The 17,982-nt window shown below is 41.8% G+C and overlaps 1 protein-coding gene across 1 annotated transcript in view; it reads right to left on the bottom strand.

Annotated features, from left to right (window-relative positions):
* Positions 1–346: 346 nt before the first annotated feature.
* The window catches only part of NXPH2 (neurexophilin 2), a 41,027-nt gene continuing 23,391 nt past the window's right edge, over positions 347–17,982 (bottom strand). The window contains exon 2 of the mRNA XM_072875068.1: positions 347–3,092. Within this exon, the coding sequence (XP_072731169.1) occupies positions 2,349–3,092 (744 nt within the window). The 3' untranslated portion in view covers positions 347–2,348. The remainder of the gene's footprint in view (positions 3,093–17,982) is intronic.

Genomic DNA, 17,982 nt, shown 5'->3' with positions numbered 1-17,982 from the left:
CCCCCCGTGTTCCTGCTTGAGAGGAGCTGATGTGTGTTTTCTAATTTAGACTAACCCCTTGACTTTTAATGTACCTTGCACAGTTATTAAACGGTTCGTGATGGTCGTCTTCAAAACATGCACTTCATTTCTTGAATATCGTGAAATGCTATTGAACCTCGTCTGCCTAGTGCAGTTCACTGCAGTGCGTACTTAAATATTTCCTAGAAAAACAAATTCCAGCTGGGGAAAAATGTTCAGTGATGTGTTTCAGTGTCTTCGTTTTACTTTGTGTCTTTATGTATACATTTAAAAACAAAATCAAATATGCCACAAGCAAGTGCCAGATTTAGCAAACTCTCTTTATTTACATACAAATACATGTACACATATATTCTGTATATGTACACATCTTTAAGTGTATATACATACATGATTTCCACATACTCTACAATAAATAGCATGTAGGGTTTTCTTTTAATTGCCTACAGTGCTGAGTAAAAATACATGGCAATAAAATCATGGCTTACAGCTAAGTTACAAAAGCACCAACCACTGAACTCATAGCAATAAATCCAAGCTTATATACAGCCAGAACGAGGACACGCTATACAGAATACAAAGTAGACCATCTTGTAGGAATCAACAGTAATAGACAAACTATAAAACATCATTTAGACCAGGAGAGACTCTGTATAAAATAAGAGGAAGGAAAACATTTAGATTATTGATCAAACTAAACCACACATTTAAATTTGTCACCTAAAGAGAAAACCAAATTAGCCGGTTACTTGTAGTATATTTTTAACAGAGTAATTTTTCTGTATGCGACTTTACCAAGGAAATAGGAATTAATCTCACAAGTGAGTCTTTCTGAGCTGTCATAGCAATTTGTCTGGGCGCACACCACTTGAACGGAGTATTTTAATAGTACTTTAAGCTGTGTGTAACTTCTTGGACCCTGCATGTAAGTTTGATTGTAGGCAATAAAAAGCGCTTCCTCAGCCAGCTTCTTCCACGGGACCTGTGACATCGAACCGTCACGAAGGGCTATGATAGCAAATTGGCAGCAGCAGCAAAACCACTACCCACCGAAAGCGCAGGGGATTGATTGATGCTTGAGGCTGCATCGCTGGAGCTAACTGCTGTTGACTGCAGTGGGAGCAACATCTGTCTGTGGAAGCAAAACTACAGCCGGACCCTCTGTTCTTGTAACTAACTACGGTGGAGGGATGCTGTTCTGTACTAGGGGAAAGTCTGGCTCAATAGTTTTATATTGATAGCAATTGTTTGAAATCTGCTTTATGAGGCGAAGACGTGTAGATTTTTGTTGTCCTCTTTGTTTGTCATCGCTTATATTTTGACTTAAGGTATGCAATGCAATAGTAGGGAAGACAACTGGGTGCCATTAAGCCGAAAGCTCCTGTTGTTCAGGTATCGTCCTTACGCTGTGATGTATTTTCCTTGCTACAGTGCAGTGCTAAGAGGGCTAGATAGCAAGATAATTGCTTCCATTAAGTGGAAGTCAGCCCCTGTTATCAGACTTAAACAGAGATTATCTTTTTCCAAGGTATGTATATTCTCTATCACTGTAAAACTAGTATTGGTGTACGTGTAAACCTTTTGCGAAGAATCCAAACCAATGGTGACCATGGAAGGAAGAAATGTAGCCCAACCCTGCCCACCTGGTGGGCCTAATGAACTAAAGCTCAGCAATGTCCAGTTACATCGTTGCATATCCATGGGTAAGAAGTCTGAAGGAAGAACTACTCACTCTTCAATGAATATGTACCACTACTACAACTCATAGAAATGCAGATTCCTTTCTTTTTTTTTGTTCTAGAAATAGCGCACTCTTCCTATTTGGACTTGATTCCTTGAGCCCTGTGTGTGTAACATTCTTTATGAAATTAGTGGGCGAGCTGTTTATTTGGATTTTGTATATAAGCAGCTGGGAATCTGCTTCATCATTTGTTCTTTATGTTGTCATCATCTAAAGTTTCCAATGAGAAATAGGATTCTGCTAAATGCTGTCCAACTCAAGTAAAAGACAAGCTCTCTGCCATTGAGTCTAGTTTAAGAAACTAATTTTCAAGATCAATGTTCATTGCAGACCTAATTTTGTTTTATTTTTGTCATGTGTCTGCCTGGTAGTTCCCTTATTAATGATGAGAGCGCTAAAATGCAATGGTCTCAAATGAAAATGATTGCTACATAAATAGTTTGATTATTTACGATACAGCACAAACACAGCTACAGCTTTTAAAGACTTTTTAACCTGATAGGAAAACATATTCTTCTCCAAAAGGTTAATGGAAATGCTTGTTTTTATGACTGATGCTGTATCTCTACAGTTACCCACGATTGTATCAGCCAGAGGACAAGTACGGAGTCTCACTATGGTAGTTATAATCAGGACAGACCTTTTGCACCAGTTTGTAATCTACGCTGTAAAAAGCAATGTAAATGCAGATAACTTTAAATGGTTTGGAACACAACCAGGAGACATGGCTTTGAGTCTGCTCTTGATAGCAGATCTTTGAAGGGTCGAAATTGCACAAGGCAGTTTTTTTAGCGCGGTCAGTTTTTTCGTACTCAATTCTGCAATTGAAGGACTTGGATTCCTTGGTCTCCAGTGTTGACTGTGGAGATGATTCAAACTCAACCACCTTGGAAGGTGGCACCAGGCTTACAGAAACATTTCCCAGACCTGTAGAGTTATGTCGGAAATAAACACTGAAGGTCCCATTGCCGTGATCGACGATTTTCCCTGTGATCAGGAGGTTCAGCTTAACAGTTTTGATGTTAGAGTGGAAGTCGCCCCATCCAAACATTTTCTTGAATTTCCCAGTTTTTACTATAGGTCTGCGTTTAGTTCGTGCGAGAGATTCCTGAACCTCAGTGATGTTGGACAACCAATCCCAAAAGTTTTCTATGCTGTCTGAGTAGGACACCTGGCCGTGTTTCAGTACTGGAGATGGCTTAACAAACAGGCGTAAAGGATTCATGATCCTGGAATGGACCACGTTGTCGACCAATGTCTCTGCAGCATCCTTGTCTTCCCAGTCCAGCACGTCTGTGGCTTGTACGACTTGATTAGCGTCACAAAATACCTGTTTTAAAACAGAAAGAAAGAATTGTATAAAGTGTGAAAATAAAACTGTCAAGGTACAAAAGGAGCCATTACTATTTATTTTACACCAATAGGGTCTGAACCAGCCCAGTCGCATGGGCTACTGTAATGAGTAATTTCTGCTACTCCATGAAAGCTCAAGGATTTTACTCAAAATAGCTTACAGAAGATGCAAAAAGCCCAATGTGAGCCATCCACTGGGACAAATGGATAAATCCCTGGACAGGTTGAGGACTGGGGACAGACACCCTTTGCTCACAGCTTTCTTAGCTAAAAACATGTCTAAGGGTGCTGGAAAACCTGAACAGCAACGTGGCACCTCCGCTAAAAGATGGAGTGAAATAGAAAAGCAGTTTTCCACTCCCCTTTGTTGTTTTTTTTTCTCCTAACTTAACCTCCCAACTGCTTTAAGCTTAAAGTCCTCTTTTACTCAGCTGCTTCTGGTGTTGTAATTCTGTACTAAAATGTTTATTATACATTTGTCTTTTCTGGTATTGCCTTTTCCATTTTTTCCAAACTTAGCATGCCCATTTGTGCTCTGAATTTGAGACAGACCATGAAAATAACCATATTTTTGGTGTGTTGGTTTCGGGTGCGAAGATGCCTGTATTTAGCAAGGCCTAATCTTCAAGAAGTGCTGAGCCATCCCAGCTGTAGAGCACATCTCATTGTTTCTCAGAAACGTGACTAGGCCAAGCTAAGTCTAATGCAAAATTGTCTGCAATTGGAAAACAAATAACTACTTCTGGTAGTGACAGAATGGTGTTAGATTTCAGTCAAACACGCAGCTCTCAGCAAATAGCAGATTTCCAATTTAATGGAGAGACACATTGCCCATGTACGTTCTTCCTGTACGCTGTGAGAGGGAAGTCCTGTTGAAAATGCAGAACTTGAGCATATGCTCAGGAGGTCAGAAGTAGGATCCGTGTTTCAACAGGCTAGAAATGATCATCCAACTTTTTAGGTCCTTTAAAGCTTGAATGTAAGTTTTGGAGAATGTGTTTTCAGGGTTTGTTCTCTTCAGGACTGTCTTATACCATCATCTTAATGTACAAAGAAAAACTTTTTCAGCTGCAATTATTCTTACGAAATGTGTGAACAGAACGAAAAGGCGCTTAAAAGGGAAAGGAGAACGAACGGCGTTGTACTGTCCCCATGCCCAGACTGCTGCTGCCGCCTCCGCCGGGCAAAATGCTGCTCTCGCTTCATCACCAATCTTGCAGTGCCAGGATCGGGATGGTGGGCTCCCGGCATTCCTACCGCACAGGATGGGGCTTTCCCTATCCAGTAGGCAACCACAGCAAGATGACGGGGTGGCAGTTTGCCTAAAGCAGTCAAAACACCGAGTGCTGATGCTGAATTCATGGGGTGGGATTTTGTGCTGCCTATCTCACTAGGGAAACTGCAATGCTGGGCTTGCTTTTCCCTCTGCTACTGATCCCAAAGGGGTCTTCTACGCCTTTAGTTCCTAGCAGTATTCAGTTTCTGTAATATTTAATTTTTATTTCTATAATCTTCAGTTTTTCATTTCCTCATCTGGCAAAGGTCAGAAACTCCAAAGACCTTAATCTTCACGGGGGCCTGTTCTCTAGCAATAGGCTCTAAACCAGAGCCCAGACCCACTTACCACGTGTTCTTCCTGATCATCCCTAATGCAGTAATTAAGATTGAATGTTGAAAGGCGGCCAGCACTATTGCTAAATAAATCTGTGGCTGAGTCGAAATGTAATGGTCAGGTGTGTCTCTGCAGAAATACGTTATTTTCTTCTTTGGATTAGAAAGGGAGGAAAAAAGACAACAATGATCACTTTCAGCCTGAGACCTTGTGTGTCAACTTTCTGCTTCGACGCTACTTTTTTTTACGGCTGAGCTATGAACCCAGGAAAATAGGAGATTCTAATGGAAACAGTGACAGATGCTTATCTGTCCCAGCACAAATAGCGCTGTCATAACGATGCTGGGGGAAGCATCGTTTCCACTGTGATGGAAAGCTCCTGGTGAAGCAATGTCATGTTTATGCATGGTTCTTCAGCCACTTTTAAGCCTGCTCGCAAGCTCAGAATCAGCCGGGTGATGCTGAGAACAGCTGGCCATCCCTACTGCCAGGGAAATAACTCTGCTGCTGCAGAGAAGTGACTGTTCAGATGAACCAAGAACTGATGCATGCGTTCACCCATCCTTCACCCCAAACCTGACCTGAGGCCTTTAGAAGCACAAAAAAAGAGGCTTTTCTGCTGTATTTCTAGATTCCAGCTGGGACCAGGGGCCTGGCAGTGCTGAAATACCAGAAACTTTTCTCTGTGTCTGCACAGCTAAATGATCTGCTACTTAAAATGCTAATGACCACTCAAAAAGATGGACACCTATAGTTGGTGTTGCTGTTAGCAACTGAGCCGGAGGGAATTGTGGTGGGAAATTTTAAGGAGAAATACATAGAAACAAAGCTGCCTGGTTCACAGGAGGTTCTAACTTTGCTTGTGTCCGCACCCAGCTCTGACTGTCCTCTGGCAAGGGCGCAGGAACACACGCAATTGTCCTTCTGGGCTGCTTTTCTTTTGCAATGTTTATTGCAATCCATGCAATGGTTCTTTGGCTTTTCTCCCCTCTCCTTTTATGAAGAGATCTAGAGGGCATTGAGTCATGTGTTACTGGTAATACCCAATGTATGTCTCTTCAGGGGGCTCTCACTCCAAATGAGATAGCAGAGCATTGCTTTCTGAACTGCTTTTTTCAGAAGGCTCTGATATAAAGAGAAGAAATATGTAGGTATAAGATTCGGGATAACTGAAGGGTGGGAAACGTTAATGCATGCTAAAACCAGGTGGGTTTGTCACATCGATAAGGTATTAGGGCACAATTCTTTCAAAACCATGGTGGTAGAATTGCAGACTTGCATCGTGCTAAACTGTTACTACTTTTAATTATCTACGTGTTACACCGGATGAGGTGTACCCATAAGATAATGAAATATGTCCCTGCAGCTACAGTGACGTGGACTATTTCATGGGGCAACAAAACAGCTTTCATAATATGGGAACATGAAATCATTAATATGTTGAATTATAAGGATGTAATATTCCTGTTTAAGGCCTAGATAGCAATCACTAGCCACTGTTGAAAGTTGTACCTTATACTTAGCCTGAGTAATTCTTTCCTCCTGCTCTTTGAAATAGTTTGCAGACTGTAGGATTCTCCAATCTCGCGCAGCCTTAATTCTTGCCTCTGCTTCATCCTACTGCTGTCTTGTTTCACTGATTTCATTATAGGAAGGAGATTCAGAGGCTGGCAGAGTTGTCCGCTCGCTCGGTTGCAGGGAAGGGGACTTTGCAGGCCTGGGTAGGACATTTGTTGTGTTTTGCAAATGTTCAGTAAAAAGGTGTCTAACAAAGAACCACCTGGTTCTGCTCGGTGCCCAGCGCAGGAGCAGGAATGAGGGCGCATTGTTCAGAAATGTGAATAATATTTGTGCTTTTTTAATGTAAAACCTTCTTTGTGCCCGTGCAGATTTTTTTCTGTTTTGAAAAAAGCTTTCTGCAATATAAGAGAACCGAACTCTAACGCATCGTTTTCCTCCATACGTTGCAAAGGCCCTTCGCCTGATGACAGCTTTTTGCTATTAGCAAGGATGGGCTGATGCTCTTTGTTCAGCTGTTTATTCACGTTGGTTAGCAATTTCCGGGAAATTAAAAAACCCTGTATTAAAAGAATGCAGCACATGCTGGAAAAAAATGACTTCCTCAGCATCTTCCTATTTCAGTATAATGCTTCTCTATAGTGGAAAATATTGCTAGTAGGGTGTTTGAAAAATACTAGCTTAGGGAAGTTAGCGTGTACGTTTAAATAGATGGCTATTGCTGTAGTTCTCCTCTGCTGCACCTGCATTTTCCCATTCCCTCCAAACCATCAATTTCCAAACAGAAGAAATCGCCTAATCTTTTTCTGTATTACAGAGGCTGTAGAATGTCACCCAGTTACCCAAAAATTTCCATTAGACTGTAGATATTTTCTAGTAAGTGACATAATCTTGGACCCATCAAGATGTACAGAATTCACAACGTGCCTTGCTGTTTTCTTTTGCTACGTTACCCACAAGAACAGCTCAAACCAAAGTATGATGGGGTTTATATTTATGTAGTTTTAAACTTCAAACCATTGGTTCTTCCTGTGCGCTTCTCTGAAAGATTGTGATTGCTCTTCAAACCTTTCTCTTCCATGAGTGATCCTGACCATGGCAGAGCAGCACAGGGTTAAGTAACGTTCCCTGTGAACTATTTTTGAGAAGTGAGCCTGCCTTGGTGAGACACTGGTATCAGTAAATGCTGTATTTTTCTCTATTTGCCCAAATAAATTTGGGTTCATCTGGACCTTGCTCCCACGCCTTTCTCTGTGGGCGAGGCACTAAATACAAGCAGATGTACCCGTACAAGAGTTAATCGTTCTGATGCTTAGGGAATTTTATCCAGGTTATTAATCAGTCACCAGCAATCATTTCTATAGCTTCACCCCTGCCAGGAGTCATTTAAAAACTCTTGGCAATTAGCTGAAATATTGGGATAAACAGCTCTGAAGCACCATTCGGCCGCTTGCTGGTGCTGCTGTGAGCTTTTTATCTCACCGATGGAGAGGAGGGGTGGTAGGAGGGAGGTGGTACTCAGTAACCTCCTCCCACCCCCAGTTTCACCAGTGGAAAACTCATACTGGGAGGCTTCCAGTGGCCTCCGTAGTCTCTGCTACTTCCACCCTGAGGCTGTATCTCGTGGGTTTATATTTGTGTCACCGCTACAGCAGCAGAGGATACTTCTCTGGCTTCCTCGTGCTAATTTCAGTACAAGCCGTGCGCTGCAAGGATAACGCAGCATCATTGAGCGGCTGCACAAAAACCTCAGTTTGAAGGGGTGGGGGGGGGAGAGAAATAGCTTTGCTTTGTCTGTTTGAAAATTCAATGATTTCAACACATTTATCAAATTTTAAATAATTTATGTCTTGACAGGCCTTATCAATTTTGCAAAGCACACACATTAACCAGATACAATGATCTCATATTAGCTTTTTCAGCATCTTACACTGGAGCCCAGAAAGATTAATAAAAACTCAGCTCGTCATCAATTAAATGGAAAAACATAAAATTGTGTTCCATTATAGCCTTTTTTTTTTTTTTTTGCGAGAAAATGATGACGGGTTCTAATAATTCATCACAACAAGCTGAGCTTGAACTTTACTGATTATTAAATATGTTTTTCCCAAAGGCAGAGGCCGTGATGGGTTTTACGGCAGCAGATGCGATTGCTGTCAGGAATGCTTCAAGGAATTCAGGAATTAAGCAACTTCTTTTAGTGGGACTGTATAAAAGAGCCATGTTTGTTCCATCTAGTCACAGCCTTATTTTTCAGGATTTCTTTCATAATTGTAAGGTGGATTAACTTTCATTTACCACTGCAGCTTTTGCTAGGAATGAAAGCTGTGAATTAACAAGTTGGGTTACCACGCAGAAAAATCCTTAAGGATGCCTAGATCTTCAGCTGCCCAAATGCGTGCTCAGGTTTTTGCTTGGAAATTTTTGATTTTTGATCCCTTCTCCCAAAAATTCTGCTGGGAAGCTTTTGGATTTCCCTTGAGAAAACAAAATTGTGCAGGTCAGCCCACCCCAAGAAATGTGGAGCTGTTTTGCACTGAATCAAAAATCTTTCATTTCCAGACAGGTCCGAAGATTTGCACTGATTTCTCCTCCTCCTCCTCCTCCTCCTCCTCCTCCTCCTCCTCCTGACTTTGCAATCAGCTGCAGCTCCCAGCCAGCTAGCCCCCGTGCCCACGGGATTAGACAACGGTAGCTGCAGCGAGTGAAAGCGGAGTGTGCACACTGCTTTGTAGGAAGCGTGTAACATCCTGCCACCGTTTGGAGCTTGTGTTTTTTCTCAGAAGGTGTATTTTAAATTAAGATAAGTATAGAGGACTTGATATAAGCTACTTACTAGAAAATGGTTTTGTAAGTTAAAAAGAGCATGTGAATACCTGAGGGCCTGACAGCAGGGTATGTGGCTCTCATACTGGGAAAATAACAAGAGAGCTCCAAAGAAAGACAACTAACTTCTGTATTTTATTTGAAAGTACAAAAATGACTTGAAATATTTGAGATGAAGGGGCTGCTAAAACATGGCTACATATTTGGCTGCTTGCTTTACCTCCTGAGCCAAATTCTTCTGCCGTGGTTACGGTGCAGTTGATGAGGGATCCCGAGGTGCTCAGGGTGACCGTCCCCTCCCTGGTGGGTGGCTGTCGGGCAGCCAGCCCAGGGGGCTGCAGGCTGCAGATGATGCTCCCCAGGTCCTGGTGATGCTAAGTACCTGCGTGGTGGCCTGCTCTGACCCATGAGGAGCCTGTGAGCCATCCCTGTTGCATATAATCCTCCGAGCACTGGGCAGGTGGGAAAGAACAGAGTGGGCAGGGAGGTACTTCTGTCAGAACTTCAAAAACCAAAAGAAATGACAAAAGACATCTCAACTGGAGGTTGAGAGCAGGATCTTTGTGTCCTGTGTGGCTCTGGAAGCAGTGCTTGCAGTTTGCAGGCTGGAAGAGAGGAGAAGTGCGAGCAACATGCTGGCAAAAGCAGGACCCAAATAATACTGAAGGTCCTGCCCATTAGCTTGATTAGTTGAGCAACCCCAGTTTCATTACACATTTGTCAAAGGCTGGGGATTAATTATTTCCCCATGTAAATGGAGAGACTCCACAGAAATTGCTGTTGCCATTTACCCCTGCTAATAGGGGTGGTGGGATGTGAATATTCAGAAGAGAGGCTGAACCTTGTAACTGAGGATGCCCTTGCTCTGCAGGCACCCGAAACGCTTTCCTACGCTTGTACAACCTCTCCCTTGTTAAACTGTAAATAAATAAACACCAGCTAGTTGTTGTGAGTGGCTTTCTCTCTCCTTTGGGCAATGATAGACTCTTTGAAATACTCTGGTGCAAAGATAAAATCAAGTTGGAAATTCAGAGTTCACCTGCTTGGTTTCTGTCTCATTTTAAAATGGATCAAAAAGAGGGACGATGGGATTCACCATGCTAATTTCAGCAAAGATAGCCTTTACGGGGGGAGACTGCAGAGCGGGGGGTGGATTGTCAGAAGCGCTGAACTGTAGCTGGACGGCGGCAGAATACCCAGACTTCTCAAAGTCCACCAGTCATGTCAGGAGGGTTGCAATTTGGAAAATTTTAAAGGCTAACGCAGCTATTGCTACTTTCTTTCACTTGGAAAAGGTGGACAGAAATCCGCTGTTCAATAGCTAATATAATTGGATTGCTTTAACAATTTTGTCCTGTCTCCTGTAGTTAAAACTAAAATGACAAGCTGCTTCAGCAGAAAAAAAAGCCTTCGTGATTGAACCTTGCAGCCCATTAAATTTTCTGCTTGTAAATGTATCCTACAAAGAAATTCCCCCCCTGCAGAGGGATGCTGTACTAGCATCCCCTCCGACAGAAGGGAAGCCGATCGTTGCTGTACCATGTCGTGCTGTCGGTGAGTGGTGAGGGGGCTTCCTCCAAAGCCAATGCTCTTCAGCATTGCTGGGAAAGTGTCAGAGCAGCACAATAGGAAAGTGACAGAAAATGAGGAATGACAGAATAAAACTATATATCAGTACATTAATTGTGAATATTAATACTTTCTGACATACCGTTGTCTGAAAGTCAACTAATACTGTTAAACACAAGTACACGCTTAAATACCTGAAAGAGACACGACAATAAGGGTAAGCCTGAAGCTTTCTCCCACTTTTTAGCCTTTTGCCTTTCAGGAGTTTCAAACTGTCACAGAAGGTAAGTCAGAAAACATAAATTGGAAACATGAAAGCCAATGTGCGACTCAGCACTATTTTTCCATCCTCTAATATGGCAAGTTCCTCTTCTGCTCTCGCGGCAGGCGTACGGGAAGCTAATGAAGTGTGGTTCACGGCGCACTGCTGAAAGGTGCTTTGCCATTTTTCCTCAAAAGATCTGAGGGAGAAAGATCTCTGTCTACATCTGTACATACCTAAAGGCTAGGGAAGGTAACAGGTAGAAATCTTTACTTTAATGAGAATATGAGATGATAACATTCAAATAACCCACAGACAAAAATACAAATCTAAAACAAAGGGGTATGTTGGGAGAAGTTCCAGTTCAGGCTACGATTTCATTGCATATTTTTAACTAAAACAGATACTTCAAACTCAGTATCATATTTTACAGAAAAAAATCACTTTAAAATTCTCCAATTTTTGTGAGAAAGCAAAACAGTGTTTTACTAAAACAGCACTTCAGTAAAGAAACAAAATTGGGAGGAAGAAGCAGCAGAAGCAAAAAAGAGTGAAAACTAAAAATAAAGCCTGCAAGGATTTCGTTTTTTGAAAATGTATTTGTGGAAAGTATGTGCCGTCTTTCCCACAGCCCTGACGAGTAGTTTTTGGTTATCTGAAGTATTCCCTCCAGCCTCAATTGGATAAATTGCTTAGAGCATAGATATCTTTTAAATGATATCCATGCATTGAATTGATCTACCTTTTTGCTGAGAGAACAGAAAATTTGTTCTGAGAAATGCTTCTTGCCAAAAAAGGTACACAAATTTTACGCTTTAAGACTTCACCTCTTTCTACTTGTTTGATTTTTTTCCCCTAAATCTAAAACAGAGATCTCTGAGATAGAAAATAGGTACCTTATTTGTATGTTTGTAGAGGAACAACTTTTATAATTTGGTCTGATATTACGAAGTAGTTTTTCTCTTTGCTATAGATGAGGCATCCGGCTCCTTTTTTTGAAGTGTGGAGAGGTAACACAAATGTAAACCATTCTGTGAATGATCTGAAAAAAGTCTTGTACAAAAATGCCTAATTCAGTTATGATAGATATAGAAATCTTAGGGGTTTTATATATGTATAAATATACACACACATATAAAAATATATTAAAGGTTCACGAAGAATGTTCGGTTCATAACAGGACAGACAAGGGAATGCTGTCAAGGAGTGGGTCAGTGATCCCCGACTGTCTACACAGTGTCTTGAACTGTGTTAGAGATCAACTGGCCTTCAGCGAATAAAATAAAAAGGTCACCAAGTTTATGAAATACTAACGAAATAATCTGGCTAGGTGGGACTTCTGAAGGACTTCTGAAGATAGACGGCTAAAAGCTGAAACTCTGACTTAAAAAATCAATGTGCATTTATTACAAGAATAGTTTCTAACCCTGGTAACTGGAAGGGAGAAGATGAAACCTGAGCTGAGCATGTGATGGCCTGTGTCTTCTGGCCGTCCGAGTGCATGTCAAGGCTGTGGTGTGGGGAACATGTCTTTTGGCAGGGGTCTTCAAGCAGGTACCTCCAGCTGTTTGTTTCTGCTCTCTACACGACCCTCTCCCTAGACCTGGCATGACCATGGTGCCTGATGCAAACTAGATCAAGGTACTTGTCCATCTTTAAGAAGAAAACACAATTCGTGCTCTGACAACATATAAAAAGGAACTGATTTTCAGGTGCTTTTTGAGTCGCTGAGTACATTTCCTTGAAATTCAGGCGGCACTCTTGCAATCTATTTTGCACTGAGCTTCACTGGTGCTATGGACGCATGTATTGTCTATGGGACTGAGATTTGTGCTTTTAGGGTGAAGATCTGGCATTTAGTTATTTTTAGAAGACATTTCTATTCACCTGGAAAGCTTAAGAGATGCCCCAGATGTTTTCAATCTCCACTGAATTCACTGTGCCACTTGCAGACACTGCTCAGCGGCTTGCAGGACCAAAGCCTGAACAAGCCTCGTCTTACCGCAAATTGAAACGGGAACACCCAACTCCTTTGCCAAGACAGCACCTGCTGACCATCCATCCGTCTACTGAACTTTACAGTTAATAATTTTCCCTCCTGCTTATTTCTTTAATGCCTGGGAGATTTCGCTTTACATTTGCTGAGATCAGTTCATTAAAATACTAATTTCAAACTGTAATTATCTGTTGGTGAGCATTGCCAGTTGAACCAGCGGTAGCACTGATACGCTCTTAGCTGCAGGAGAGTTCACAGATGCTCGGGTCCCTCGAAGCTCCTTGCAGGAGTCACTGTGGCACTCAGCTAGAGGCAGGCTGGGAAGGAATTTTTGGGGGACATGTTTTAAGAATCATAGTTAACCATTAAGACTATTTTAGGTGGTAGGGAAAATGCGTTAACAGAAAACTGCTGTATCTGTTAGAAATTAACCTGATTTTACTGAAGTTCTCATCGAGGTTTTGTACGCCTTGTAAATTTTAAATTAAAAATCAATTACAGAACAGCCCTTAATCTCATCTTCGGAGATGATTCATAGTTGGATGCGAACTCTAAGACCCTGAGTGACCTCCCTCCACGCAAAGTACGACACAGCAAAGGCTGATTTTCTATCTCACTACTCACGTGCCATTATTCAATTTTTTACTGCATTATGAGGAAGAGACTTTTAATAATCGAGCCAGATTAAATGAATAAAAGGATGCTTCTGACAAGTTAGAAACAGAGAGAAGCTGTGCGTTTCTAGCAGATTTCAAGCTCTGTATTATTACAACGCGTAAGAGATGATTAACAAAGAAAAATATTACAGTTATCTACTCCCTTTGAGAGTCTAACTAATGAACCTCTAACAGCTGCTGTTAAAAAATCAGTAACACTATCACTATCAATTTCAAGACAAAGCACAGCTGACAGATGCTGGAAGTGATAAATCAGGCTGCACAAGGATTAAAATAACAAGCCCCAAATGGCCTTTAAAAGACAAAGGTGCTGCAGCAAACTATTTTCAGCCGCTTTGGATACTGTCAAAAGTTAGATCACTGATACAATTGTCTTGCAAAACAGTAATGACCAAAGTAATATGTTATGAAAAATCTAACAATGGTGATACTTGAGCCAAGTTTTTGAAAAGAACAGATTTTATAGTCATTTGTGCTTTTAATGGCAGAACTGAGAATGCCATGCTGCCCTGAATATTACTTCTGGGAATGAGTTATGAAAAGTATGCACTGGGCTGAAGCATAAAATGTAAGTGAATTGCATTCTTGTACATTTTAATTAATCCTATTTTAAAGCAAGAAGTTACATTTTAATAGGCAATGAACACCATTATTTAAATAAGGCATAAGATTTTTGTGTTGCTTCACTGCAGGCTGCATTTCCTAACAACCTGTCACTGACGTGGTAGAGATAAAGAGCCCATTCCTGGAAGACACCGTGTGCTTGCAAACTCTGCTGCCTTTAATGGGAGACAACTGTAGCGAAGGGAGAGCGAGCTGAAACAAATTCCAAGTTTCTGAACTTTATTTCAGCTTTCACTGCGTCCTGGTTTCGGGACATCTAAGTGCATTAAGTTAAGTGCACCTTGTCAGACAGAGGGTGCGCAACTCTGTCGGTTTAGGGAGGAAATGCTCAGTTTAAAGAATTAAAAGAATGCAGATATTTTCCCGGCACCACTCCTGGCTCAGACTGGGTCCCGCGGGAGGGATGGTGGGCACGCCGCGTGGCTGCGGTGCCATGCGGTGCCAGGCTGGCTCCAGGTGGTACCCGCGGAGAGCTGCCGTGTCCCTGGCTGAGCACGACTCGCATCGCTTTCACACCGCGCTCCAAGCACAGCTTAGGGGCACCACAGAGCTCAGCATGCAAAGCTCCCGGTTGAAAAGAGCTGCTACAAGTGCTTCCTGCGCTGACGTCTTGGGAAAGCTGTGGTCACCCCAAATCCCTGGGCAATACCCCTCTCCTAAAGAACCTGTTAACTGGGGTTATTCAGTGACTCTCGGTGACTCCTCCTGAATCCTCCTGCTATATGAAGAACGTGTGTGGATGTATCCGAGAGTCCACCAGCTGGGCAGGGATGGGGGGGAATGACTAGTAATCTCAAGTTCAAAGCTTTCTTCCAGAAAACATGTTTTTTTGTTTACTTCAAGCATGATGTTCCTTCCTGGAAATCCTGCTTCCCCTGCACATTTTTGTTAATGCACCGGGAGGGTGCAAGCCGTGTCAGACAGAAGCTGCTGTTAACTGTGGGAGCTGCTCTGTACGTTCTTGGCATGTCCCTAAGAAAAGCATTTCTGCTTAAAAGCTTTGTGGTAGAAACACATGGGAATTAACAAGAGCACGCTGGATTGCTACCAATACGGAGGAAAAAGATGACCTACCGCTCAACAAGAAATGCTATGCGTTGCGGGTTGGGCTGCCTGGGGAGGGAAGGGGTACAAACGCTGGGGCCGAGGCTGCTTCAGAGGTGCAGTAGGCAGATACGAGGGCCACACATCGGGGAGAAGCTCCTCCACTTACGTCTTTTCAATGAAGTGGAGGCCCTTTGGGAAAAGCCTGGCTAGCATGGGTGTAGCTTTCCCAGGACTGCACCGAGCGCCCATCCCTTGCTGGGGGTACCGAGCAGCCCCTTCTCGCTGCCTTTGCCCGCCCGCTCCAGCAGAGATGACTCCATCGCACTGATTTGGGATGAAGGCAGGGCTGAGGTTTGTCTTCCTCCCCACCATGCAGCTGGGTGTGGAAGCTGGGGTTGGGCTGGGAGCTGCCTGGCCATCACTGCCAGGGGAGCAGTGACGTGCTGGCTCACAGCTTCTCTCCTCCTCGCAGTATGCATGAAAGAGCACGGCAGTTTTCTAAATTAAATTAAAATCTTTTTCCTTTTCAAACCACTTAGCATGAGGTAGCACATTGGGGCACTTCGAGATATTTTATTGCTGCCTACACACATGCATGCATGCTGCTTTCCTAAATGAATTACTCTCTTAAAGAAGAGAAAATCATTGACTGAAGCTGTCTTATTATTAAGTTTTAAGGTGAAACAATATTAGCCTTTGCCTAGCAGCAGCCAGCCACGCCTGCAGCCATTGTGCGCTGTATAATGGTATGGTAACAGTGACTTCATACTGTAAGGTCCTATTGAAACCCAATTTTAATCCCTTTTAATTTATTCAGCCATCTTTTATATCCCCAAGAAGAGGAAAAACAGAATTCCTTTCAGCCTGAATTTGTTTGTGCTGTGAAGATTTGGGGAACAGTTTGAAATTAGTTGGTCAAATCCTTTCTAAATTAAATGCTTCCTAAAATAGACACATATTCCTCAACGGTTTTTAGCTACTTATCAATTTAAAAACTCAGCTTTTTTGATTAATTTTTTAAAGCAAACAAACCACAATTAGTCCCGTTTGAGACTAGTGCTAGGTACATGAAATGTTAATTCCAAAATTAAATGATAGTTTGAGACACTTAAAAAATGATGAGGCCCAAATTTGAAGTCCAGTCACCACGTAATTTTTAACAGGGTTTAATTAGAAGTTGGTTAGTCATCTGTCCTGATATAATAAATCCATGACTTGGGTTTAAAAAAGGGAGAAGAGATGAGTTGGATATCCAGTTCAACTGGAAGAATGTCACAACGCGTGCCTGGCTTTTCCCTTTCAGTAATTTACAGAGATATTTAATATCTAGGATCTTTGTAAATGCACTGGAAGAACAGAAAGAGGATTTGAAGAAAGAAAGGCTTACATCAGATGAAAATGGTATGTTCTAGCACAATAGGAGTTAATACAAATTGCTGTCATTTGCATAAAAAATATAATTTCAAACCTATTTGCTCCACATATGCTGTATCTGTATCAAACAAAAAGGGAGTACATTCAACACATCTTTACATCTTTCAATCTTTCTTTTATTGTGAATTACTGTGCACATAACCCCAAGTATTAATTTGGTCTCATCCCACGATGCATTTGATGTATTTCAATTGGCATATAAAGAATAACATTTTCAGGTTGTATAAAAGGACTGTACTAGCAGGGTGCTTGCGGTTGGTGAAACAAGCACTAAAGGCAGATAAATCACCCGCTGGAGAACTGGGGGCAGGGGAAATGGGACTCTAGCCATTGCTTTTAAGGCACACACATCTAAAACATATACGCTAGAAAATGTACAGTCCTAGAAACAGGACAGTAAGAAGCGTTCTCTTCGGATGCATACTAAAGGTGTTTTAGAGGAAAGGCTATATAAAAGCATAACCTTAAAAAGTCTTCCCTGTGTTACCATGAATAATGCAAATTGGAATGCAAATTTCAGTGGATCCATGTGTTGTAACAGCAAACAGTATCCCAAACCTTTGACTACAAAACCTCCAAAGGCCTAAATATGAGGTCAGTTTGGATAAGCATTCAGTGCAAAAATCTTGGCTCTGTGGAGTTTGTTGACTTCACTCAGCAGACCTTTTTTTCCCCAAAAGTTTAGATAATGCCTACATTATCCACATTCCTCTGTTAACAACCCCTTTGACTCTCCTCCCTGCTTCTGGACTTGACCATGCACGATATCAAAACCAAAGTGTTCCTTTTGCAACTCAATGTTCAAATTTCTTTTGGGATTTTTCTTTTTCAGTTGACCATAGTTTTGAGTTCTCTGGCAGGTAATGAATTTGCTTCCAAAATGAAGTTTGCTAATTTAGGATTTACTCTGAAAATAGCCACTCTGCAGTAATCAATTCTCACTACTTTTTAAAAAGCAGAACGAGCCAGTTCTGAAGAATCCGTAATTGCAAATAAGACTTACAGGTCACTGCTTAATTCATGCACTGTCTGAAAGGGTTTAATACAAAATCAGGACTTTCTAATTAAATAGCCAAATTCTTAGTCTGTATAAAAAATCTAACCACAATTCATGAATGGATTTGGGACTGAATGCTCATAAGTGGGATGAATAATCTCAAAACCCAAACAAATTGGGGTTAGGAAGAACAGGTTTTTAAAGCAAGAGATAGGAGATGTGAGCTGATAAGCAGAAGGTACAAGAACTGGTGATGTGTAAGTGAAGTCAGGCTTAAAAAGTCACACATTCCTTCTTGTTTCTAA

Source organism: Ciconia boyciana, chromosome 10 (genome assembly GCF_034638445.1).
Source record: "Ciconia boyciana chromosome 10, ASM3463844v1, whole genome shotgun sequence".
NCBI lineage: Eukaryota > Metazoa > Chordata > Aves > Ciconiiformes > Ciconiidae > Ciconia > Ciconia boyciana.
Note: the sequence above shows the minus strand (reverse complement) of the source record. Positions and strands in the feature narration are given on the sequence as shown.